Here is a 27,281-nt window from a genome sequence, read left to right on the forward strand (position 1 = left end):
TGTTTTTAACAGAGTAGCGTCATATCATCACACCCCCCCATGTTGTTTTACTGTTACTGCAATGGTTCAAAGCACATCTGCTAATCTGATATATGAGTATATTTACCATATATTTTATAATCTGATCAATAACCCATCATGCAGATTTGAACTTGTAGCTTCATCTTATGCACAGTTGGGACTAACGTCACATCTCTTGTACACCAGTTAACATTTAAACAAATTAAACTTGAAAATGTGGCACAATTCTTTAAAAACTGGTCACTTTCCGCACAAATAGAAAAAAAAACCATCATATTTTTGTTTCAGTTATCACAGCCAAGCGGACATTTGTTGAGCTAAGGCTGCTGTTTTGTTTAACTCAGTGTTTTTATTGCCCACTGCCACCAGAGGCAAAAGGGTGACAATGTTTTTTTTGTCAAGTTAGTAAAATACTTTTGGAGTCGTCCCAAATCAAGATGGCCGTCTCAGCCAGAAACACAAAAATGACTATAATTCAGCTGCTGTAGTACCTGAGAGTCATCCCTAACACACACTCTGAGCACGACATACTGTACAAGGTCTTTGGCATCAACCCTGTTTGTCTGTTAGCAAAATATCCCAGCTCTCACTGGACGGATTTGAAGGAGAGCATGTTAATTAAGTTTAGATTTAATGCTTGTTCAACGTGTCGAGGTGGTTTGGAGGTTTTGGAGTGGGGTTCTGTGGAGTCATTATTGATGTTTAGTACCAACAATACTAGACCTTTAACGTTTAATGTTGTTGTAATCTTCAAACATGAAGTTCACGTTTGCTCCTTATGAAACATAAACTGGACAGCTCTGGTCAGCTGAATAAAAGTTTTATTCACATCACTGGGTTCTTTTTCAGTCGGACTACCTCCTGTTCTCACACACGCACACACACACCGTCACACTCACGCCTCATCTGCCTTAACGCACGTAGACCCTTTCACACGCAGACGGGGTCGACGTGTTTAACGTAGGAGCACGTCAGCAGTAATCAGAGAAATCCTCTTCCACGTAGTTGGCAGGAAAGAGCCCCACCTGGAAACAGACGAGGGCCACAGGTTAGATGTCTGCAGTTATCTGCGCCGTGTGAACCTGCAGGTCGGCGGTCAGATGTTCTCACCCGTCCGTAAACCTCTCCTCTCCACCAGCCGCTGTGACCCTTTTTGGAGAGGATCCTGATGGTGTCCCCCTCCTGCAGCGAGAGCTCCGTGCGGTCCCTGGCCGAGTAGTCGTACCTGGCCCTCGCCACACCCAGGCTTCTGATGCTGCCCCCTGTGAGACAGGGGCCACGCAGACGCAAGGAGAGGCTTTAAGGAGCAGTTTGATACGTTTGGGGAAGAAATCATCTGAGAGGGAAAAGTCTGACGAGAGGGTCATCCATGAAGTCCGTTCACTCCATGATTTAATTAACATTCAGACATGAGAACGGCATTAAAGGGACAGATCAGATAACCGTTAGCTCATCAGTATGATCAAAATTCAGCTGTATTTCTCCAAACTGAGTTTGCTCGAACAGCTATCTACAACAGGTAAGATATTAATTGTTCATAACCTTTCCACAGATCTGAACCATGGCTTTAATCTCATTAATCGCCTTTTAAAATGTAAAGCGTGCCCAATTTTTCAGTATGGGCAACATGTTTTAGAAGGCGGATTATAAAAAAAAGTCAGAAAGGTGTCCCGTACCCGGTGTGGTGTTTGGTGTGTTGTTAGATGAGCCGCTTTGCTCCGGTTGTTTGTACGGGGTCTGCAGTGTCGTGTCCACGTCCCTGAAGTACTCTTTGAGCGAGTTCTTCTGGTAAAACTCAATCATCTCCTGAGGCAAGGACAGAAATAGGAGGCAGGCGTGAGAAATGTGAGATGTGGTGGCAGAGAGGAGATTATGTCAGGCACAGGTCCGGTGTGGTGAAGGTGACAAACTCACGACTAAACTCCTGAATGCTTTCTTTTCGTTGATGCGATACAGGCCCTCGGAGGAGGTGATCCTAATGTGTCTGATGTCCATGTTGAACCTGGAGAGCACACACAGGCTTTATCAGCTTCAGTAAGAATGAGACGATTTATAAGCTGACAAACATCTTTTCCAGTCAAATATTAATAAAAAATGACATTAAAATCACATTTTGACATTAATCATAGATGAAAGAGATGGTAGATAATATATTATTTTACACTTAGAGTAGCGTTTTGTGATTATCAACCTTTGGTTTCGAGAGTACAAACAGAAAAAGGAAAGTACATTGTTCTGATTCACACCAAATCCACTTCTGCAAAAAACAAAACAAAAAACAACAAACCCAAGCTGCTTTTGCATGTCAGTGATTTAGCAACAGAGCGTGCGGTTGTCTTTTGTTAGGAAAGGTGTATTTCCCTGAAGCGTGAGAACTCACAAACAAGAAGTTTACCTGAATATTCCAACAATCTGCTGGGGCTTTTTTTAATGTTCAACTACATGACTGTATCTTTTCTGTTCACTTTTTTTTGTACTTCTCAGAAATATTGTGGTTCAACTTTTCAGTTATTTTGAGTGAGTTTAATGTATAAATAGACTATTTATAACAGACAATTACATGATTGCCCGCCTGTCACAGAACCAACTCATAATGACACATTCCTATATAGATCCATATATATGCTCTTACTTGAGGCTGATCGCAAACTCTCCTGCATCTTTCTGCCGCACCAGGAAGGTCCCATTGGAGCGCGGCATCAGCAGGTTTTTGGCTGCGTTGCGGTCCATGTGACCTGCAAACCTGGAATCAAGAGACGCCGTGTTATTTTGCCTTTTCAGTTTTAAAACAAAGTGTTACGAGATGCATCTCTAAAACTTGTATTTATTGACCAAAAAACAGAAGCATCTTTTTGTTCATCTTTGAAGACTAGTTAGTGTCAAGTTTCAAAGAGAAGTCACAGCTTTACTTCTCATAACGACTGAGTTCCTTTACTTTACAACCCTTATAATTCATGGAAACATTTTAGTTGCTATTATCCTTCATAGTCAGTGTCATTCACAGCAAGACAAACAGTTTTACTACAGTGTCAATCCTGGTGATTTTATACAAATTTTAATTGTTAATGAATATACAAACGTATATCTTTATGCTCAGAATGTAGAAGATTGTTTATTCCAAATATGGAGTGTTTTAATGTTTATTCTGATTAAATCAGTTCAGTTCTTAAGGGATTTTATGTAAATTCAGACTATTTGTGAGGGGATGAAAATGTGATTAATATCAGCCGCTCTGCGATGACGTCACAGCTTGTGTACATGTGGTCTAGCCACCATGTTGGAAGACGAGATCCAGTCGATCAACATAAAGAACATAGAGAACACAAAGTTTAACCATAACAGTCGACTCCTGTGTCGTTTCCAGCTGCTCCTATAGAGCTGACAGAGTCCCTGTAATCCTAACTAACCAAGAAGAAGAAACACGACAAATCTTGGTCCGGCAGAGCCTCTGTTGTCTCGAATCGTTTTGCTGGAGGTACGTTCTCCTGTGCACTTTCTTTAAGAAATAACAGCTTCGGGTACGTGAATTCTTGTGATAAAAAATATTTAAACTAGTAGACTCATTCACTGCGTCACGTGATACAGATTTCTGATGAGAATACTGTGTAGTATATTGTTGCCAAAGCTGACTTTATCTGGCTCTATTTGGCTCAAGGGTCTTAATATATTTAAAGTTTTTTCTGGTTTCCGGTCAGTGAATGAATAAACATTGCAGATAAAAGTCATTGTGGATCGGCGTCATTCCTTTCTTAACATGTTTTTTTTGTCACATCCTATATGCACCTATCTATGGTGGCGTTCAGCGTTTTAGTGTTTATATAAAACTAGCCACTAGGTGGTAGCAATAAAACAGCTCACAAGTTGTTTTTAAGTTTAGTCATTCCTCTAACTTTGTCTCTTAAAATTTTATATCAGTTATTATCTTGATATACATCTACAAAAGAGGTGATAGAGAAAATTAATGATGTGTGAGGGTTTTTTTCTGCTTTATTTCACGACAATGATTGGTGTTATTTCTGTGTCAGCTCTGCTGTGTTTCCCAGTCAGTTTCGCTGTGAAATGCGACACATGCAGACATCTGACTGCAAGCCTCACCGCAGTGATGAAATGAGTCATTCAGTTCGGTTCCTGTTCACACTCACCAGAGGAAACCAGACAGGTCTGGGGCCGGTCTCTAGAGAGGGGCAAGATCACAAAGAGGTTACACCTGATTCTGTGGTTGTGCTGTTAGCATGTCTTCATTTCCTGAAGCTTGTTAGCTTGTTACATAGAAGCAAATGGCAGGAAGCTGAAGCTGACAAAAAAACAACAACTTGACTAAACTGAGACAGGCACCGGCTCCCTGCGACCCGGAAAGGAAACGAATGGATGGATAAACTGAGAATGCCTCTCTCGTGTTCAGTTAAAGTGGCTTCGCTTCATAAAAAGTGGTGGAGGGTGTACTTACAGAGATGTAGGGCTGCACCTTCTGACATGGGAACCATCCCATCAAACCTGTTGTCAGGTTCCGTCCCTAAGTAACAAACAGAACAACACATGATAAAACTGAAATCACCAGAAGTCATTACAACACTACCAGAAATATAAAAAGTGACGTATATTTAAACTCTGCAGTAAAACTGGCTTGAATTGGACTGTATATATACTGTTTTGTTGAGCACCCTAAAAGGACTTGTGCTGTGCTCTGGTGTGAACTGAGTTAAAACAAAATGAACACAGATATTAAAGGATGGCTGAACCAAAGTTGATATAATAATGTATCTTTGGGGTTGTAACCACATGGGACCTCTCGGATAAATTTTTAGAAGATGTTTAATGTAGATTTTATTTATAAACCACGTTTAAAACCAACTAAAGTTGTCTAAAGGGTTTGAGAAATAAATTAAACTATAAAACAGGAAAACATAATCCAAAATCAAATGCAAAATACAACAAAAAAGAAGAAAAGAGCCCCAAAAGATGATAAAACACTAAAAAACTCAACTTGTGTACTTGAATTGACGGACAAAAAAATAAAATAAAAATGAGTTTTAAAAGCGACACTTCAGATCTTTTAAAGTGGGGTTTTGTGGAAAAGATGAGAACAATTAATATCTTACCTGCTGTGGATAGCTTTTAGAACAACCTTAACTTAAAAAGAATGAGTTTTTTTTTTTTTTTTTTTACAAAATTGACAAGACCAGAAGTGGATTGTTGTCATTTGCAAACACATCCAACTTCAAAACTTTCATAGCGATTTATTGGAGCACTATTTTACAACCTTTACACCGCTGCAAGTTAAAAGTTATTTAGGTCGATTACGATGCTTCTGCTGGAAGTTCCCCAAGTGCTACAGCTGCTGCCGCCGCTGTTCACATTAGAAAATAACCACAGAATTTTATTTAAATAGCTGTGAAATACGAAATTCACAGCTATGTAAAAGCTTACAAAATCGCATTCCCATGGTGTACATTTTTGAGATTACAGTTGTTGCAGTCCGGTTTGGTCTTAGCCCTACTTGGACTAGCCATTAGCTCGTCAATCTGTTCAGAACCAAACTCTATTAAACCTAATCTACTCATCCGTTTCTCTAACCTGAGTTCGTTCAAAGAGCTGTCTACGGCACGGAAGATATTAATTCTTCATTTCCTTTTCACAGCGCTCCACTTAAAAGATCTGAACTATGGCTTTAAGCAGAGAATTTAATATTTCCACCCTCTGTTCAATGCATACAGTGTAAGGACTGGGTCTATAAATGTGTGTCAGCTAACCAACAAACTAATCTGTCTGTGAGATCAGGTTCAACCGAGCAGTCATATCCAGGAAATCTGCAGATGCTTTCATACTTTATTTGAAACTAATGGAGAGTTTGGGTGTTTTAACTATCGACTTAATAATTTCACTGCATTCCTTTTGTAAAGGAATTAAGTCAGATTAAGACCAGAACACATACAAAAATGTAAAGCCATAATTTGAAATAAAGCAAACGTATCAAATCATCATAGATATGTTCATCTGAAATGTCAAATAACTTTAGTACAAACTTTAGCTCAAACTTGTACTGAAGCGGAGTACATGAGTTGTGACTATTAAATGTTTTCTGCCACTGAAATTGTGCTTGTTTCAAAGAAAGTAACTTGTCATATTGGGATATATTAGGGCAAAGTTTTTGTTCACTGGCTGTAAAACAATGGCCCAGTATGAATAACAGCAGGAACAGGAAATGTAAGCATTTGAGTGGAGCTCGGCCATGACGTGACACTTTTTCTTCACGTCAACAGATGAAATACACACAAAAGAGACTACAGACGGGCAGCCGTGCAGGTTTGGAACAAGGGAGGAAGTGGAAGATAGAAAACAAGATAAGAAAAAAAGAAAACAGCATTTCACAGCTACACAGGAAATACAGGGAAAAATGAAACCAGCATTCCTTGAAGGGATGCACGTCGCCCGCCACGCGCTGAATTTTAAACAAAGATCTTGTGTGACCTGTTAGCACTCAGAGGATATAACTCTCAGCTACTACCACACCAGATTTTAGCTCAATATGTGTAAAATAGACTAAGTTACAGCCAGTTCTGTGTTGGATAAAGTCAGATAGTTGTGGCGGCCATCTATAATCAAACTGACTCTAAAAGTTGATCATTTGTACGTGGATCCTTTATGAGAGTTTCACTTAAATCCACACTTTGGTTCATGAGATATTTTGCTAACAAACAGACTGAGTCAACTCCAACATGTAAGGACCAAGTTTACAAAAAAAGATCTTGTGTTCAGTTGGTGCTTGGAGTATATTATGGGGATGACTCTCAACTACAACCACAACAAATCTTAGCTCAAATTCAACCCATTTTTATTCTTGTTAAGTTCAAATAGCTGCAGCAGCCATCTTGAATCAGGTTGATTTTAAGTGTTAACCAGTTGTAGATGCACGTGCAGTGATTTCTTTCTGACCGTTTCATTAAAACCCATTCACTGGTTCATAAGATATTTTGCTAAAAACACAGACAAACAAACACACAAGCAGTTCCATGATTGGCCATTTTTCTCCTGGCGGGTGATAAATGGACTAAAAACTCGATGAAAGGACGAGTGACCTCCTCGGGTGGTCTTACCTCCCACCAGGCCAGGTCGGCGTCGGCCCGGGTCAGCTCGATGATGTCGCCTTTAAAGAGCTGAAGAGGCTGGCCGAAGCCCACGGGGGGCGGCGGCAAACCGTAATACTCCTGACACACCTCCATCTTGGGAAACCCTGGAAGTGAGACAAAACAGGCAGGTGATGAAAGCTCTTATATCTGAATGGTTGTTGTGGGAACTATATGACCACAGCACTGACAGGCCGTACTTTTCCGATTAAAAGACACAACCAGGTGCTTTGAGTTTATTAGATCATGAAGATCTTACCACAGCTAGCATGTTTAGAGGACTTGTGTGATTTAGTCTGAAGGAAGAAAAACAAAATGATAAAAGGTGTTATCTGTCTGCATGAAGGATTAAAACAGAGGATATCATTCTGGTACGTAAAACGGTATTTTACCTTACTCGTGGTGACGTAATGATCTGTAATTTTGAGAGAAAAATTATTGCAAAAGGGGATCATTTCACAAACTAGACAGCAAATTTTAACGTACGTAGACACATTTATACAAACCCGAGCTTCGTCCACATGCTGGAACTCTGCCTAAACACTCTTTATGTGACACCATTTTACAACGAGTGCACTGATAGCCCTGGAAAAACGTCCCTCTGCAGACAACGTGGAGAGATTTTTAACCGGTGGACACCACTATTTTCATGTTAACAAGAGTTCTGGGAGCTGATGAATACATAGTCGGGACAAACGAACCTTAACAACATCGAACAGGCCTTGCAGGTGGTGGTTTCCTCAAAGCAGTGCATCTGGAAGTCGTGATTATTTGTTGTGGCGTTATCAGGACACATGTTTGACCTGCAATTACACGGAAAGGTTGTTTTGACCGAAAGCTGGAAGAAGAAAACAACACACACAGCTGGTTTCCAATGAGGAGTGCAGCTTGACTTTGGTCAACTTAATGAACAAAGGCTTGTGGCGACAACACATCCGTGCAGTCAGAATGCAAATAAGACAATTAACAAGTCGATGGATTTCTGTTTATTTTGCTGTGGGGTTAAACAATCAGTAAGTGGTTCCAATTAAACTTCGTCATGAGTCTATTCATAAGTTTATTCAGTTCTTATTCATGGCTCATTTTACAGAAAAACAAATTCTTTGTTAAAACCTGGTGTTTATTATTAAAATAACCATTCAGACCTTGTGAATTTGGGTTCTGTGGAAATGGTATGAACAGTTAATATCTTACCTGTTGCAGATGGCTCTTTGAACAATCTCAGTTTGGAGAAAAGGAGTTAAATTTTCACCAGACTGACGAACTAATGGCTAATCAGAGCAGTGCTAAGACCAAGTGAATTGTTACCTTTTTTTTAAATAACGCCAAACATTTTTTGAGGTCTATTTAATTGCTATTTTATAAACATTTACAGCGCTGAGATCTTTGCATGGTTAAGGTAGTGTCTCACTGAGCTGAGTCTAGATGGAAACTAACATTTGCAAGGCAGTCTCCAAAATGTCTTAAAACATTTGCAGGGGTCCATAAACTCTTTGCATGACTTGCTTGAGTCTTCCCGCTTGAATTTTGAACATGTTGAGCAATAAAAACAATTTTTCTCTCAAAATGATCATAGAGTTGTCTCAAGTGTCTCAAACCCATCTCAGTTTTGTTGAAAGTGTTCCAGATGTGTCTCGGAGCTGTATTTTGACACCTGCACGGGAGCACACTGATGATACATTATATTTATATAACAAAACTGATCTACATCTTCGTGGTAAAGTGAATCATAAATATGCGGGCGGCTGCCAAGGTATGATGTGGGCAACAAAAAAGCACATGGCCAAGAATGTTGTTTTGCACAAGAATAAGCTGCGATTGTCAAAAACTGGATGCACAAAACATTTGTTGCCTGGTCAAAAACACCCAGAATTCATTAAGACTGCAACTGTCAATTAGCCTAATTTCTCATAATTTTGCGCCACCAACCAGACTCCAACATCGGCGGCCCAGTGAGAAACAAGCCTTCAAATGAACTTCCTGTTACAAGTGCCTTAGGCTGTACAGGAAGTACTACAGCTAGGAGCTGCTGCTGTTTGTACTGGCAAAAAATAACATGCAAAATTGATATGAATGTTAATATCTATAAAGTAGTGTTTGCATGAACTAATGTAAAAACCTGTTGAGTTTAGAGTTATTTTAAAACTTCAGCCATCTACCTTGGCCTTGGGTTTTGGCTGTTAGCTCGTCAATCTGGTCAGAATTAAACTCTGTGGTCATTCAAAGAGCTATCTGTGACAGGTAAGATATTAAGTCATCATAATCTTTCCACAGAACTCCACTTCAAAAGTTTTGAAGTGTCCCTTTAAAAATTTAAAAGGGCAAATTATTTACATGTTCACATATTCAGCAACATTAACTTTAGAGCACGCTGCCCGATAAAGTCTCATTTCTCTATTTTAGTTCTTCAACAATTCCTCGGGGAACTATCTGTCTGCTCTGCCGTGAAATGTTCCTCTTATTTCCATCAGCCCCTCCCTCTCTGTGGTGTCTCCGCTCTGATGCAGGTAGTCTGGTGTTTGGGTGTGCGTGTCCGTGTGAGACGCATCTGCCCACGCGATTACTCACATGGCCATCTCGAACTGTTCCAGCCATTTCTTCTTCAGTTCTCTGGTTTTGAAAAAGAAATCGTAGCCACACTTGCTATAGCAGTCCAGCAAGAGGAACAAATAGGACCACTGTTCACACAAAGAAGACACACATCGTCAGCATTGGAGACGTTCGTTGGACGTCCGACAAACGGCACTGCGGTTGAAATGTACCTTTTTATTGTCCTTCTCCCCACTGGGTTCGTCTCGTATCTGGTAGTGATTCAGTTCAATGATCTCCTTAAGCTCAAAGGTCTCTCCGCTCTTCCGTTTACAAATGATCACAGCTTTGTCGAAGAGGAACGCGTACCTGATGAAGCACAGCCACAAACACGCTCAAAACCACCGTGCAGAAGAACTGAAAGCTGCGGAGGAGACAACGACAGCACACACCTGTCTTGTTTGGACTTTTTCTCCAAGCTGCAGATCTTCAGCTCGCCGTCGATCTTGGGCCGACCAAAGAGAGCCAAAGACTGAGTCTGAGGAGCAGAGAAGTGCCGATGTGAACGCAGAGCAAAGCCAAAACCAAGAATGCAATAAAAAAGGGGGGACAAAAAAATGAGCTCACCAAGTTTTCTATGGACATCTGAAAGGTGGTGATTTGTTTAATGATCTCATTGTCTCGTTTCACTTCATTTATACACTGTGCCAGGTCCTGAGAAGACAGACACACAAGGATGAATGACAAAATGTAGTAAATAAATAAAACAAATCAGGCCTCTGATCAACAAACACACTTACTCTCATGGCGTCGAGGGCTGTTCGGAGGTTCTCCTTGTCTGTGGGGTCAGTGGTGTGTTTCAGCAGCTCCTATAAACACAGTCGGATCACATCAACTCAGAGCTGCTGCGTAAAACTAACCAGAGCCTAAAAAACTATAAATAATGAGTTAATGTAGTGTTGGTGCACACACCAACCTGTAAGAGCAGGGGATATTTGAGGACTCTCTGCATGGGAACCATGAGTAAATCTCTGAGAGAAAAACGGCCGCTGTTCGCTCTCTTCGAACACTCCTGAGGAAGAAAAATGGAAGCAAACATCTGTTGGAAACTACAGATGAATTGTTTTGGATTACACCATCTGTTAATTGACAATTAATACAAAAAAAAATTGGCTTCTAAATACTAAACAACCTCAAAACAAAGACAGTAATAATAATGGACTGTTTATTTTGCGTCTGTCTGTATCCACTCTGTACCTGTGGGGTCATTTGGTGGTTTGTGTTTCACTTGGTTTCAGTTTGAGATTCAAAAATGACTGAATATTGTTTATGTTGCTTTCAATTTCACTCACTTTTTCTATGATGGCTCATTTGGCATTTCTTTACGGCCATTTTGTGTCTCATAATGTCCAGTTTAGGTCTTTTGCTGGTCATTTTGCAACTTGTCTTAAGAATTTAGTGTCTTATATTGTTGAATCTGTATCTGTATGTTGGTTTTAAGGATTTCTTTATGCTTTTATTTAATGCTTATATATTGTCTTGTAATGCCTTTAGCTCATCAGCCCAATCAGATTTAATGTGTTTCTCCAAACTGAGGTACTTCAAAGAGCTATCTACAACAGGTAAGACATTAATTCTTCATAATCTTTCCACAGAATCCCAGTTGAGCAGATTTGACTTGTTCCTTTAAATCCTTCTGCTCTGTTAAGTCCTCTAATCAATCTGTTCATGTTTAGAACAGACGGATGAAGTCTTTGCACCTGAAATGTGAAGCTACCCAGAAGAAATCTACACTTCCGTTTCTTTTTAATGGTCAGCAGTGATATGGTCTTCCCCCGCCCCCCCAAAAGAGTTGGTATAGTAAAAAATATCCCTACTTCTCTACCCTATATTGATACTTTTAGTGTCAGATAAGTCTCTTGTTTGTCACGACTGACGTAAGGTAAAACTGAGGAGATGAGGTGTCAATATTGAAAAAGAAATCTATAGTACAGATAATTAAGCATTTGAACTTTTACAGAGAAACTCAGAGAGGTTTTGAATCTTCCTCTGAGACTCTGACACTGTAGATAAAAATACTGAATCCAAACTCAATGATGGATGTTAACAAAAGGAACCATTCTCAGAGATGACTTCCTCTTATTGCGTTAAAGTTGCCTACACAGCACAATTGGGGTGGTGGTGTGTGTGTCTGGGTGTGTGAAGAGGGGGTGGGGATGGGGTTTTCACTTCACAGTTGGTTTCTGTTGCTTTCTGGCAGAGCTTTTTTAGCTGATTTTAGCTGCATGTAAATCTACTGACAGGAACCAGCGAAACAAACCCTTTTCTCTGTCGTCCTGTAACCCCATCACTGTGAAATTCGGAACTGAACTAACTTTTTTTATCCACTAATAAAGCTATGAATAACCAGGATGAATCATATCCTAAAGAACGTCTTGTTCTGGATGCAAGCTGGATTGAAGTTATTAGTTTCCCGCAGAATAACTGAAGGGAACGCCTTCAGCTATCAGACTTCCTAATGTGGAACCAGTTTTATGTTTGAAAGGAAATACCTTTCTAAAAGAAGGATCAGACTTAAAACATTTCTGTTTGGATAAAGCTTATGACTAGATCTGACTCAGACTAACTCAAACCAGTATTTTGCATTTTTGTTAACCATCTGATGACTTATTATTTGACAAACTGCATAGTTTAACTCCTCCTTATATCTTTCTATAGCCTGTGAATTACAGTTGTAATTTTTATCTCAGAAGTTTCATTTCCTGTAGCCACATGAAAGGTGGACAGTCATGTGTGTGTACATGTTTGTCTGTTAGCAATAAAAGGTCAATTAATTGACTTTAGCCAACATAAAATGGCTCCAACTCAGTCACTTTTACAAATCTTTAGGTAATACCTGGTGGGGTAGTAGCTGAAAATCATCCCCAACACACACTCAAAGTGCTTTGTTTAAAACTTTGTCCCGGAAGGTGGCGAGCGATGTGCATCCTTTCAAGCGGAGCACATTTGACCCTTATTTTTCCCCATGTCCATAACTATTAACCATCTTTTTAAAATCTACCTATTAATCATGTTTCATGTTATAAACGTCATTTTCATATGAAATGCATGTTTCCGTGTCTGTTGGAAGGGGGCTGTACAAATGAAGGTAGAGCTCAAAGTTCTCACCTCCAGTTTCATCCTGATGTCCTCCTTCATCATGGAGAGCTTGTCGAGGTGCTTCGTCGATGCTTCCACCTGACTGCAGTAATGACCGTACAGCAGGAGCCTGCAGAGAGAGAGAGAGAGAGAGAGAGAGATTAAACACAGATCACTTCCATATATCTGCTGCTTTACAGCAACAGTTAAGTGTGTGTGTGTCGTTTTACCTCTCCTTGTACTTCACAAACACCTGGTAGAGATTCTTGGCGTTGTGATGGAAGATGGAGTTCCGGATTTCGTCCAGCAAACTGTGGTGTGTGCTCGCCAACTCCTGGAGAAACAGGAAATATGTCAACAAAGCTTATAGGCGAGGTGCGGAACGTCTGTCCGGGTCATCTCCTCCTTTACCTTTATGTTGATGAAGATACTTTCAATGTCCTGAGCCTGAAGAAACTTTTCAAGAGGCCTCATAAAGTGCTGCACAAAACGGAAGGGCTGGTTATTAATCAGTCTTTAACAACACGTGAAGAAGAAGGGACCTTCTGGACTGACTGGTCTGTGTGTGAACAGATCGATTATCAAACCTGTAAGATAGATTCCAGAGTGTCTGAGTATTTCTCTTCAGTTTGTCGGAGTTCCTGCAGGCAGCACTCTCGCTTGTCGACTTCCACCTTCTGCTGTAAAACACATAATTTCAGACACATCTAGACATGTCTTTGAGTGTGTGAAAAATTGCGTGAAAAGAAACTTAAAAAAAAAATCAGATAAATTTGTTTGGTTTTGACTCTTAGAACTAAACTCCAGAGTCAGGAGACTGACTGCGTCTTTTCATTTTCATCACACTGGCTGCTTGGTCATATTTTATGATGTTATTCCGAGAGTTTTACAGTCATGGGAGGTCCAGAGACTCTCCTGCAATCTTTGATTTATTTTTTTAAACAACTGAATATTTCTTACAATAAGGCAGTGGTCTCCAATCCTGGTCCTCAGGGCCATCATCCTGCATGTTTTACTTGTTTCTCTGCTCCAACACACCTGATTTGAATCAATGGGTGATTAACAGGCTTCTGCAGAACATGAAGAGGTGATTTAACCACTGAATCAGGTGTGTTGGAGCAGGGAAACAAGGAAAACATGCAGGATAGTGGCTCTCAAGGACCAGGATTGGAGACCCCTGCAATAAAGTTTCTGACAACATGGAGCTGCTACAGATCAGAAACAACAAGGTCTGAAGTAAAAGCGTTTATCAGTGATCAGACTTCATGGTAAATCTGACACCTTCCTAAACTTCAGAATGTCTGCAGTCAAAAACCTGGACAGTTTTCAGGCTGTTTATTGTGTGGAGTTCTCACAGGTCCAGGCTGTTCCTCTATCCTCATCAAATCTTCATAGATCTCATCGCCTTCGTTGTCTTCATCCTCCACGAAATCGTACAAGTCGTCATCCTCATCCACTGTGTCGCTGAGAGACACAACACAAACACAGGTTTATCATCATCATTATCATCATCATCATCATCATCATCATCATCATCATCATCATCATCATCATCATCATCGTGCTGCCTCTTTATCCTTGTGAAGATTCAATGGTCCAGTGCACCCATCTTACACTAAAAAGCTTTTTTAAAAAAATAATAACAGACTTTGGTGAAAAGGGGAGACTGTTTAAATCCTTTTCATTGGTATTTAAGAAAAACAACACTTTCCAAAAGAAGAGGCAAATTCTATTTCAGTTTGAACTTGCTTTGGTTGAACTTATTTACTGTGAAACTTCTACTGCAGGTGCCAGAAAGAAAAGAAGCACTGCATTAAAAATCAAAGTACAGCTCAGAATTTGTGCTGAACTGTTGTTTTGTTTTTTTGTTGCACAGAATAAAGAATAAATTTCTGATTCATTTGCTCTTTAAATGCTAACTGCAATACATTTTGAAGGCTGGTGCTTATTAGTGTGCAAACTTGTTTCAGATCAATCTTAAAAGTCCAAATGTTGCAACTGTAAAACAAAAAAAGGTGATTTGTTTTTATATTAAAACACAGCAGTCTCCAAATACTAGCTTTGTATTTTTTGACCCAGAGGAGAAATGCCCTTAACTTATCTTTCTTTATGGTTTAGTAACAAATATGTAACACTTTAAATGAATTTTCCTTTTTGTGAAAATTAAAAATGTGACATCACTGAGAGAAAGGCTTACTCTATCTGGTCCGACAGGCCGCTGTAGATCTCATCATCAGGAGCAGATCCTTCCAAAGGAAAAGGTCTGGAGAGAAGAAAGGGTGTTTTAGTTTTATTGTGGGGGGGTTTGTGTGAGTGGTAAAATGGAAGAGCAGAACAGTGTAAAAGCTGAAAGGAATGATAATAAAACGAGCTTTATTTTACCAGTTTATTTACATTTAGGGGGAAAAGTCAATAACAATGACAAGCCTCTTCATAGATATAATATATATATATATATATATATATATATATATATATATAAATAACATTTGGAGTGGTTTGCCACATTAAGGGCCATCAAGGGACACCAGGGAAAAAAATTCCCCAATCTTTGCGAGATAATTAGCCCCACCCCTTCACATTTGGTATCACTGAAAAGCCTTAAATGTCCTCTGTAAATAGCAAAGGGAGTTAATTCAGTTGTATGCAGCAGGAAGGAGATATTCAGGTTTACAAATGTCCTCCACAGACGACAAATTTGAACAACTGGAAGTCAGGAGGTAGTGCACTCTCTTTTGCATCTATGGTTTTATGTATTAAAACACATGAAAACAAGTTTTTCTAGTTAGGGTAATACAACCTCAGATAAACAAAAACACTGAATATCTCAAGTTATATCATTTTTTATTTAAAAAAAAAAACTAAAAAAATGAATTAAAAAACTACGATGAAATGCAGAAGTAGAGTGTGAAAAACTGAATCCAGCCAATCAGCTTCCACAGAAATCAGAAATCACATGGATAACAACATTAACAGATGGTAAAAAATACACTGAGGAATCAGTTGTCAGACATTTTGAAAGTTCATGTGTAAGGATGGGATGTGTTAGAGAAAAAAAACACCCAAAATATTAAATTCAAAGAACATATTGTAGCTGCGTAGGACTTATCATAAACAATGTGGATTCTGTTATTAATCAGTAAAAAACAATTATTCAGAAAGTGGAAAACATTCAAAACTGCTGCTTATCTTATTAGGAGTGAAACTCCCAGCAGCTTTATCCAAAGACCAAACCATGCAATAATAAAATAAAAAACATCTTGAGGGCTACGATCCATCTGTTCACCTCTCATTCGATCCTGTCATCACTCATGAAAACAATCCTGAGACATCTGAACTCGTTTGCTGAAGGCAGAGACTCACCCCGACCCAGAAGGAAACGATTATATCCTGATAAGTAAAACCTTGAAAGCTAAAAGGGGTGTTCTAACTTTTTATCATGACTGGCTGGATGGTGGAGCTGCTACAACACCACCAGTCACTCATGCTTCTTGATTAAATTAGACTTTTAGTCAGGGTCATGGATCGAAACAACCTAATTGTTCTTTTTTTTTTTTTAGACAATGTCTCTCCCAGAAGAAAATTCTTGTTAGTAGTGAGAGTCTAATGTAGCAGGTCATGTACAACAATGTAGGCTTTGTCAACTTCTGTTCACTATAAAATAAAAGGGCATTGTATAAAAGGCTATTATTTTGAAGGACAGATGTAAGTTTCTTCTCGGCCGCTAGGGGCGGTGACGTTTTTTCTTTCCCTTGTGTGGTGTGTTTGTGCTAGACCTGTTAGCAGTGTTAGCGAACGGCAGGGCTAATACTTTGTTCAGCGATTATATAGTTCTTCTACAGGAGTGACCGAGTCAGTTCTGCATAAATCAATTAGCACCCAAGAACTCTCTACGCAACAGGCATACTTTACTGTCTTTTTTAGCCACTTTGAACTGTAAAGAGTAGCTAACCCACAGGACGTGTCAAACAGAAAGTCTGACAAACTCCAGGGAGATGTCTCTTAAGAAAATATTACCAAAAAAGGAGCGTTTTCATCATTTAGTTTGACCCAAACTTAATGCAAAATAAATCCAACACAGAACTGAATAACATCTCCCAGTGTGAAAATATAAAACAACTGAAATTTGAACCACTAAGACTTCTCTGAGTGTTAGTGTGAGAAAATGATGCTCGTCATCAGTCCGTTGAATAAATATACTAATGACTTGCCGTATCTGTCTGCGATCAGAAGAACCCTGCAGCTCTGGTTTCTGATCTAAGTTTAACAGGCAGGTTTTTGCTTCTGAGGGTTTTTCTGAACCAGAAGTGGCTTTTTTTTAACCTGTTTAAATATCTGTCTGTGGCTCTTTTCCATCGAAGCTGTCAGCAAAATACAGTTAAATAAAATGTGCGTCACTCTGGGAGCAGTGATTACCTGCGACTGACGTTTTCACCTTCAGTTCACTGTAAATGCCTAAAACGTCTGTACCAAACTGTCACGGTACAAATACATGTACTATTACACCCCTTAATAATGTGATTCACATTTTTGTTCATGCATCTTTGGAAGTTAATAATTCCTACATTATACACAGACAATTTACTTTGTCCAGCTTTACTTTTCTCCTTTTTTCCCCCATAAATCAGCACCCAGAGGGATTTCTGTAACAGTCAAATAGTGTTAGCATGTGGCAGAAATAACTCAGTAAAGAGTGACTGTCAGTAATTTAAATGATTTAAAATATGAAATACATGAGGTGATGTTTGTTTCCAAATACTGAACGACAAAAGTCAAAAATATTTAGTTAAAACAAACGAATGGCTTCATCTGAATTAGAGAAAGAGTTGTGTACTCACTGGAGTTCTTTCTGTAGCGCAATAGGAGAATGAGACAGGATGGACAAAGTGTTTATGACCTGTTACACAGAGAGAGACACAGATAAGACAATTTAGGTCAATTCTTCTTTTTCTTCTTTAAAAACTCTTTTAAAATATCTTCTTTAAAAGAGGACATCTGTCCCGGCCAAGACACAGATCAAAACAGCTCTAAAGTACAAGACACGCACACAGAAAGACTTATACAGGGAAACAACAAAGAAATGAGAATGAGTCCAAGCTTCAGCTTACAGAAGGACAAAGCAGACCATCCAACACAAGAATACAAGGTTTAATGTTTGTGATGAACCTCAACGCTCCAAGGTATACTGGATTACCAGCATGCACCAAAGAGGACTGCATATATAATAGCCTTTTTGTAATTCAACACAGACATAAAACAGGCCCAAACAAGGTTTTTTTTTAGCCTTAAAAAAGACTCGACTTGATTCCGAAGAAGAAACACGTAGCCAAAATGACAGACCGTAAAGAGCTGCTTCAAACATGTAAGACTTCACCATTGAATAATTATCTCTCAACCCGGTTTCACAATTATTCATATGCGTGGTATCGCAATGAGTAATCTTAGTCCTAAAACCAGATTGTTCATATATGTGGTCCCAAGTGGTCCATAATCAAACTAGGTTCTCTTTCTGATTAAGCCAATGTTTGTTTGTGAGCTCACATTTTTACTTGACTGCAGTGTGAACTAAGAAAACAGATTTAAACTTTTCGCCAACACTAAAATGATGTCTTTCCTGTCCTGTTTTCGGCTGAGATGAATCCCCCTCGTGCCGCCCCTCTGACTCTGTACTGCAGTCCTTCTCTTTCAGAGACACAAGTTTAAAGAACCATTCAGAGCAGTTAACACAAACATTATTTATTCTTTATTCATTATTCTGACAGAAATATGAATACATTCCTATCAGATGTGACCCAGTCTGCACCAGAAGTGCTTCAGCTTGCTGCTACTGCTGCTATTTGCACTTTAAATATAATTCTATATAAATAACTATGTAATGAAGAAATGACGGCGATGTAAAGATTTTTTAAAAAGCATGAACATTAACTGCTATAATTAGTTGTTCTAAGATGGCAGCAGCTTGCATTAAAGTTTATTTCTCCAAACTGAGGCTGTTCAAGGAGCCATCTACAACAGGTAAGATATTATTTGTCCACAACCGATCCACAGAACCCCACTTCAAAAGCTGAATTATTGTTTTAAAGAAAAACATAAATTGAATTAAAGTATAGTTTTTATAACGCAGCCGTGCTGATTCTGGTTTGTTTGGCAGGGTTCTGAAAATAGACCAGTTTTAACTTCGTTCTTTTAAATAGAAATCAAAACTTTTTTGACTTCAAACAAGTTAAATATATGATCAGGTAGTTAAAACTATGTCCACCTGAACAGACTTCAGCAAACAAATACAGTAGTTCCTACCTTGAAGATAAACTTTAACAATGCCATTTAGCAATTTATGAACAATAAAAGTATTATGTTACCTTCGCATTTATTCAGGTATAATATTTTTAGTTTTATGACACATATGGGAACTGAATACTTCTTCCACCACTGGATGTACTGATCAGCATGCAGCGCTGACTGGAAGTAGCAAAGCAAAACGAGAAGATTGTTAACATCTTTTTTTTTCAACCGTTCCCTTTTCAGGGGTCGTCGCAGCGAGTCCTCCTCCTCCGTCTAACTCTGTCCTCTGCGTCCTCTGTCCTCGCTTTAACTACGTCCATGTCCTCTCTAACTTTGTCTTTAGACGATATAAAAGCTAAAGGACCTCAGAGTAAGTTTTCAAAACTACCTCTCTGCAAAAAAGTCAAATGAAGGCTCGTTTCTGAATCCACTTTTATTCTTTTTTACATTAATGCAAAAGGGAAAGAGAGCTGTGAAATACTCAATTAACACCATCACTCAGCCTTTTCAAATGAAAAATTATTTGCTTCCTGCTTCCTGTTGTGGCTATGTGGCTTTGTCTGCAAGCTGCAGTGAACGGTCAGGATTCCGCTCATGGTTTTGATTTCTGACATAATGACTGAGGTACGAGCACTTCAAGTTTCCCCCTGTCGATCACCATTTAACCAGAAACAGTGTAAAATCAACATATCAAACCATGAAACAAACACATTCAGGATTAGTCTGATTTTGACCACTGCAAAGTTGTCTACAGTGTTGCAGCAGCTGCTCCTTTTTCTTTCTTTCTTTTTAATAACACCTTATATAAATGGGCACTGAGGGGTTTTTGGAGGCAAAATGTTCGGCTGTTTAGCACCCAGACTTGTGCACTGCTCACAGTATTAACGGAGCTTTTGCAGAAGTTACCCGTGCCACGTACACCACACTTTCATAGCGTCGCAGATGTTCCTGAATAGATTTTAAAGCTTGATTTCTTAAGCTTCAAAGGGAGGTTTTAGCATAAAAATGTCACAAGGCTAAAGAAGTTGGTGCTTATTCTTATATTTTTAAACGTGTCTATTTCCATGGTGAAGTTTTTATTTGAATTTTGTGAATGCAGCAACAAACTGATTATGGTTTTTAGAGGTTTTATGGAACCAATGCATCAATTTCCACCATGTAGCCGCTCCAGTACTGACTGTTTATTAAACGTTTTCAGTCTTATCCCTTCTGTACAGCAATTTCTGTAGAATCTTTGAATTTTCTAGTGATATTATGCTTTATATTTAATACCATTCCCCAACTTCTTTCATAAAAAAACATTTTAAAATAGTTAAACCATTTGCCCAGTCTTTTACAGTGGTGTCCATCTTTTATATCTTGCCTAACAAACCTCAACAGGTATGAGATTCTTTTTTTCCAGATTTATTCATTTTATTATCTCTCCAACGTGAATTTTTTGTTCAAACATGTATTTTTCAAGCACTTCAGTACTTTTCTTGTCTATTGTGGCCGAGCGACTAAAATTAAATTAATAAAGTATTTTACAAATAACATGACAGTTTCAGCATTTGTTTAATTAAATAGAATGTGTAAAAGATAGCAGAAGCAAACTGCTGTTTCTAATCTACATTTTAGTTTCTCTGCCTTCTTTGAAATGAGGTTAAAGAAAAGTTTTCGGTGAGTCTAACACTCATCGCTGGAAGAGAGGATTAGTAATACTTCTCCTGACAACCCTGCACTCTTTTTTTGTGAAAGCAACATTTCTTTTTTTTTCTTCGGCACAATCTCTCAGGAGAAGGTAAACATTTGACACTAAATGTATGTCACAAACAGCCCCCGAGTTTGAAAATCGGGCACTTTTTTGCCTCGGCAGTTATTGCCACAAATACGAGAGGGTTTATTTATAAATGCACGGATGATACCCCTTTTAAATCTGGGCAAACTGCACCAGTGCAGAGAGACCTTGTGCCAAGACAGAGGTGCGAATGGCACCTTGTGGGTCTTTGAGAATTAGGTGCAAAATGCAAAACTGCACTTGCAAAAGACGTGCAAACCGCCAGTGAATTTCGGTCTGAATCTTGTTTTCTACCAAGAGGAATCAGGCAGGGGTGATATAAAGACCCCACGTCACAATGAATCAATCTAATATCACATGCAGGAGCAAAAGTCAGAGAGAAACTGGTTTCTGGAACAATCTACAGGCTCCACTAATGCTGATTTATAGGCCACTAACGTCCCAATGAACCGAGTCATACTTGTTCATCTGCCCTTGCACCATCTTCCTATAAATAAAAGCTACTTGTGTTTTATTTTTTGATAAACAGACAGGCGGAGTGGGGGTCTTACCTTTCCAAAGTCTCGCACGTCAAACAGCTCGAATGCTTCAAACAGGTCGTTCTTCCTGAGATGGAACCTGTCTTGACAAACTCCCAGAAACGTTCGGATGTTTTTCAGGCACAAGAACTAAAAACAAACAGAATCACAACCTTTACTATTCACATTACTCATGATCAACTGTTTATTTTATTTTGCTGCCAATTGAAAATGTTTTATATTGTCAGTCAGACAAACATAAAGATGTAATGAAGGGAACTTCTGATTAACAGTAGTCACAGTATTCAGTTTAATCAGAAATAATCAAAAATCTTCTGGAAGTGTCGCCCTCATAGCAACACGTGCCTCTGCAAAATTCTTGGTTTAACACACTTGGCCTTTATGCTAATTTACAGTTAACATACAATAAACATGCGTACATAATTTTATTTACAGTGTAAAGATACAGCTGGAAGCCTAAAGCACTTTTCAACAATGATTCTCAGATGGAGTTTGAGACAAAGTAATGAATCACCTATCACGGCTCAGAAAGTCTTTGGTAGATGCTTTTTTTATACCTAATTGTGACTCTCACCTGCCTCCAACTAATCTGTTGCTTGTCGAAACTTCCATTATGTTACTTGCAGATTTGCCTTCTACTAAAACAGTTTTGAGTGTAATTGCTAACACCAAACTTTTAGATTCGTTTACATTTCCGTAACATTATCAGTGAAAACAGAAGTAATTTTCTGTTGTAGTGGTGACTGTTAAACAAACTCGTAAATGAATTAACAAATTACAGATTTATTAACTGCATTTTGTAATAGTTCTTAACTTTTCTGGACACTGGGGGTTTTGTAAATGCTAGTGAACCGAATAAATCACATAAACATGAACAGATGAAATAAATTTAACAGAAATTTGAATCTAAAAGAGGGAGTTCTGAGGGCTGCATTTGAGAGCTAAATTATAGTAAAAGGAACCACAGAGAGTTTGATGTAAGCAACATGGTGGTCAGACATTTGCTGCTTTCTGTAACTTCCTGAGCCAGCTGCTCAACTTTAGCTTTTCTTTCGTTTTGTTGGTCTGTATTTCCCGCTTTGTCTGTCTGCTTGCTTCGCAATGTTAAATGCAGAACTCTAATTTAAGAAAAGGGGAAACATTAAGTTCTGACTGACACTGCAGCGCACATCAAACCCTACCAGAGTTGATGTCAACACAGGACTGTACGCTTGTTCCCACAGCAGCGCCTCGTAGTGTGATAATCCTCAGTGCGAGAGCACAGGGAATATCCTTAACTTGTGTAATGTCATCAGGTGAGTAAGTGTGTGTGGCGCCAGTCTTCAGTTAGTCAGAGGATATTTCATAACCACAGCTGACCTCACAGGATTTTCCGGAGTTTCACACAAACACATGCTAAATCGTAGTATCTACTGAACACACACAAGTGTTCAAAACGTTGCGTTAAATCTTTCAGATATAGCACAACAACTTCCCTGAAGAAGCTGAACTCAAACACGTGACGGCTTCTCTGTCACTTTCTGTCTTGCTCTTCCTGAGTCATGTCTTTATCTCATTTTGGTTCCTCTTTTAAGTCTCTCTGACTGCCAACTTACAGGTCTGAGGCCTTAGCATGGTTTCACTGCATGTGTGTTTTTGTTCATTTGAATAAAGACTTACTAAACTTTAAAAATGTGAAAACCAAATTTTTTTGTGCAGGGTTTAAAGTCTGTGGTTTTAATGTTTACATTTTAGGAATGTGAATGTTTATAGGAGAAAATAGCTATTGTAGAATAATACTGAGAATCTACAAATGTAATGTTATTAATTATTTAAAACACAACCCCCAAATTTACAATTATATATATTTACAAAGTCAGTCATGTAAATTGACCAGTTTGCTGAGAAAGTTGCATTATTTGTCAAACATTTACCTAGCTAGCAAGAAAATTCTCAAACACGCTAATTCTTTAGCTTTAGTAAGCAGATTTTGTCACCTTTTGACAGAACAAGGCCAATCAGAGATGCGTTCAGCTTGGCTGCTGCTGTGAATGCAAATGTGTTGAAAAAAGCAATAATTTTTTTTATTTCTTTTTTATTATTTCACCCACATTTTTGACCACAACTGGTAGCAAATATTCAAGAGTCATTGAAACATAGCTATGTGGTGATGAGTATCATTCCTTCAAATATATTAACAATGTTGTCAACTCAGATTCTGATAGACTGAGTGGTCATTTGTTTCTGTGAGGCCTTCATCTCACCCATCATTGCCTAGATGGAGCACATTTCTCATTTAATTGCAGTTTAAATGTTGCAGCTGTCTGGTTCCTGTGTTAGCGATTTATGTTAGCACGTACAACGCAAATTTGTGCAGGTGTGAGTTGGTGAACTTCACTGTGAAGCCAACCTGAAGCAACATATCAGTTCCACTTATTTGTAACACCCCAAAAATGAAAAAACAAAAACAAAAAACAGGAACATCATAGACAATAACAACACATTACTGAGTATGTTACAGAACCAGAGAATGAAGGAAAAACCCACACCTCACAGCCCTTAATTACCAATATGCGCACAAAGGTTTACCTTCTTGCAAACTGTCTTATTCTGGTTTTGTTAATTGTTTGGACCAAAATTCAGTGTTTATGAAAAATACAATCAGCAAATCTACCAATATTCTTAACTGTTGTGGCAAGCGTGTGGTATTGTCTGCAAGTGACCACTGACCCCAAATCTTTGGGTGTCAGTGATAACACGTTACCCTGATAACACATTAGATATTTTGCAGAGGATACTGAAATATACTGCTACAATGTCTTAGGTAAATGTTTATCTTTGCCCATCTTAAAGAGCTTAAACGTCAGCCAAAAATATTTGTTGCAATCTAGAAATACTGTAAGCTTATTTTCAGTGAAAAATTCTAAATGTTGCTGTTTTCAAAGCCAAGTAACTGATTCTAAAAACCGCCCAGTTGAGAATATATTAAAGAGACTCTGAAGTTGATTAGGGAAGAATAGTGACAACTCCTAGGTCTTTGTTTGATATCTATCAAAGTAGCCACGAGGCAGGCATCATTCAAATCTGCTCCCTGATGATGTAGAACAGCGGTGCTTCATCCTGGTCCTCTGGGGTCACTACCCTACATGTTTTAGTTGTTTCCCTGCTCTTCGCCATCTCCTCGAGCTCTGCAGAAGCCTGTTCATCCCTCATTCATTCCAGTCAGGTGGGTCAAAGCATAGAAACATCTCAAATTTAGATGTTAGCAGAGAAACATCGTAGTTGATCTACATCAGGGAGCAGATTCACGCGATGCCGGCCTCGTGTCTACTTTGACAGATATCAAACAAAGACTGAGCAGTTGTCCTACATTTCGCTATTCTCCACTGATTATTAAGGACAGTGGGCGTTTTAAAACTTTGAAGAGACGGCAGCTAAAACAAAGCTTCTCAGATGGCCGGTGAGAAGATGCAGAACATCAGAAAAGCGATGTGTGTTTCAGAACAGTGAAATGCAAAGTAGCTAACTTGAGCAGAGCCCATAATATAATTATAAACAAACAAACTAGCACAGACTCTTTTTCTCGACTGGGTTGTTATTAGAATCAGTTACTTAGCTTTGATAGCAGCAACATTTTGGGTTTTCATTGAAAATGTGATTTAAATATATCTCTAGACAATAATACTTTAGCTCTTTAACATGAACAAAGATAAATCATGTACTTAAGACACTGCAGCAGTATATTCCTGTATCATCAGCAAAACAACTAAATTGTATCAGGGTGCACAGCCAGTGCCAGACCGGTCACTCGGAGACAACGCCACATGCTCGCCACCAGAATTGTATACAAGGTAGTAAATGGTCAAGAATATCCAGAGATTTATTCAAACCATCTGTCTTCAATGGGGGTATGTCTGGAGATCGGGGTGAAGGAGGCCATTTATGTCAAACGAGGATAAAACAACTTGATAAAAACAAATGTAAACAGAGCAGGAGGTCCTAGATTTCAGCTTTCTAAAACCTACATTAAGCCTGATACCCAGTTCTTTTCAATCCGTTTCACAACTTCATGAATGTGACCAAAATGTCTCTCTTGTGAGCCAGGCAAACAAAGACCCTAACGGTCCTCTAGTAGGAGGGGCATGAGATTAATCTGCACATGAATGTAGCTGCAAAACGGAGCATCTCATGTAGTTTCCACACTATCCAGCTTTGAATTGAGAAAGCTCCCAGGACGGGAAGCGAAACATATTCAACGAAACATCAAAACAGAAGTCCGGTTGTTTGTTTGTTGTTTATTTTTTCTTATTTTTTAGGGATTTTCTGTGGCCTGGATGACTGAGAATCAACACCCGTATGATGTGGATTAGTAAAAAAGAATACAAGCTTTAAGTACAAACAAGGTGTTCAGGCAGCAAAATAGCATATTATAGAAGAGAAAATTACTTCTTTTGTTTCAGACTTAAGTTGTTTTTCATACATAATAGAAAAAAACATCTCTCTCTCTTTGTCATCATTATGATTATCATCTTGTCCTCTCTACATGCTTCCAGATAAGAAAAGATGTAGATTACAGTATTTTCTTATCATACAGCCTTTGGGCTTCATTGATGCATGTTGGTTGAGTGGTTTCTATGGAAATGACCTATGAAAATGGAGAAGGAAAAGATTTTTGTCCGTGTGTGTGTGTGTGTGTGTGTGTGTTTTACTTGGGACATCTGTGGCCGCAGGTTGATCTCTTTCAGGTTGACAGCCTGAGGAATCAGATTGTTGAGCAGCTGGCAGAGCAGCACGCCATCTCTCAGAGCTTGAGCCAGGTCACACACCTGATTACAGAGCACACACACGCACACAGAAAACCCCAATCAGGCCGAGGAACCAAGACATACGGGGGAGCGAATTTATGTGTCAGGTGTGTAGGTGTGAGCGAGAAACAGCTGATTTACCTGAGCACCATCCCATGTGACTCGGTGGCTCTCAGGAAGAACCCGGCACTCGATCAACCACATCGCGCACTGTCGCCACAGCTCCATCTTTGTTTTCTGACAAGCGGACATTTGGAGGGATGATATACTTTCTGCTTCCATGACACAAAGTCTATCAGCATCATAAGCTAAAACTTTAATTATTGATATTTCCAGTTTTCAGTCAAAATGAGCTCAGTTAGCAGCAAATGAGTTACAGCAACCACTGAATTGTGACATAAGTGTAGACCTGCCAGTAAAATACTAAAAAAAATAGTATTTTAATTGGATACTAACATATAACAAATATAAAATCAGATCTTACCTTTTACTAATGCCTCTTCGCAGTTTTATATCTGCTTTGTCGACGTTCACCTCCCCACTTTCATTATCTCATTTTCAGGCTGAGGCGCTCTTGTTCTGCCTTTCGTGGGCGTTCTGCAAAACTGCACTGTGTTGAAGGCTTTTAACTTTATCCCGCAACTTCCTTTTTCCTCTGACGCACCCTCACATACACACACACAGGCACGCATACGCGCAGAGCTGCTGCTGTCGCTGCTGCACGCTGATAAAAAGTGTGAGCCTGCATGTGACAACGGGGTGCATTTTATGCACAGAACACAGATTATTACTGAATGTGCACGTGTCAGTGTGAAAGGACAGAAGTCTACCCATACTGTTACTTAGACAAGTGACAAACTTACATTGTGCCATAATATGCATGACTGTATGTAAACTTTTGAGGGATTGAGTGTCGTGTTTCAAAGCTTTTTGACTTTATGTTATAAAAGCACAGATATGCACATAAATTAAAGCTGCCGCAGCATCCTCAGGGGAAGACACCAACCAGAATTAGGTTCTTGGTTGGGAAGTTTGTCCTAAAGCTGAGAAGGAGAGACAGACTGTCCTGATTTCAGTCAAGAAAAAA

General features: G+C 39.0%; 1 protein-coding gene across 3 annotated transcripts; it reads right to left on the reverse strand.

Moving 5' to 3' along the window:
* Positions 1-825: 825 nt before the first annotated feature.
* LOC108242118 (proto-oncogene vav) lies at positions 826-27,227 on the reverse strand. 3 transcript variants are annotated; one of them, XM_017426868.3, is made up of 29 exons: positions 26,679-27,227; positions 26,336-26,431; positions 26,099-26,215; positions 21,423-21,539; positions 17,651-17,709; positions 15,010-15,075; positions 14,168-14,276; positions 13,400-13,489; positions 13,224-13,292; positions 13,043-13,146; positions 12,843-12,942; positions 10,651-10,746; positions 10,475-10,543; positions 10,302-10,388; positions 10,127-10,212; positions 9,908-10,043; positions 9,714-9,823; positions 7,847-7,948; positions 7,652-7,746; positions 7,538-7,560; positions 7,405-7,441; positions 7,116-7,252; positions 4,469-4,534; positions 4,164-4,195; positions 2,654-2,764; positions 1,936-2,023; positions 1,698-1,827; positions 1,132-1,283; positions 826-1,046 (listed from the first exon to the last, which is right to left on the reverse strand). In XM_017426868.3, the coding sequence occupies exons 2-29, from the start codon at positions 26,420-26,422 to the stop codon at positions 993-995; spliced, it is 2,529 nt and encodes an 842-aa protein (XP_017282357.1). In that variant the 5' UTR covers positions 26,423-26,431; positions 26,679-27,227; the 3' UTR covers positions 826-992. The 3 variants fall into 3 exon arrangements, with proteins under 3 accessions (XP_017282357.1, XP_017282273.1, XP_024858537.1); XM_017426784.3 differs by having other exon boundaries at positions 13,400-13,492; positions 26,679-27,224; XM_025002769.2 differs by lacking the exons at positions 7,405-7,441; positions 7,538-7,560 and having other exon boundaries at positions 13,400-13,492; positions 26,679-27,225.
* Positions 27,228-27,281: the final 54 nt, after the last annotated feature.

The sequence above is a fragment of the Kryptolebias marmoratus genome, linkage group LG3 (assembly GCF_001649575.2).
Source record: "Kryptolebias marmoratus isolate JLee-2015 linkage group LG3, ASM164957v2, whole genome shotgun sequence".
NCBI classification, from domain to species: Eukaryota; Metazoa; Chordata; class Actinopteri; order Cyprinodontiformes; family Rivulidae; genus Kryptolebias; species Kryptolebias marmoratus.

Coding starts and splice junctions, on each gene's coding strand:
- LOC108242118 (XM_017426784.3), bottom strand. CDS start 26,422: ATGGAGCTGTGGCGACAGTGCGCGATGTGGTTGATCGAGTGCCGGGTT. Junction 2,765..4,163: donor GACCTGTCTGGTTTCCTCTG/GTGAGTGTGAAC, acceptor TCTTGATTCCAG/GTTTGCAGGTCACATGGACC. Junction 1,047..1,131: donor GAGGAGAGGTTTACGGACGG/GTGAGAACATCT, acceptor GTCTGTTTCCAG/GTGGGGCTCTTTCCTGCCAA.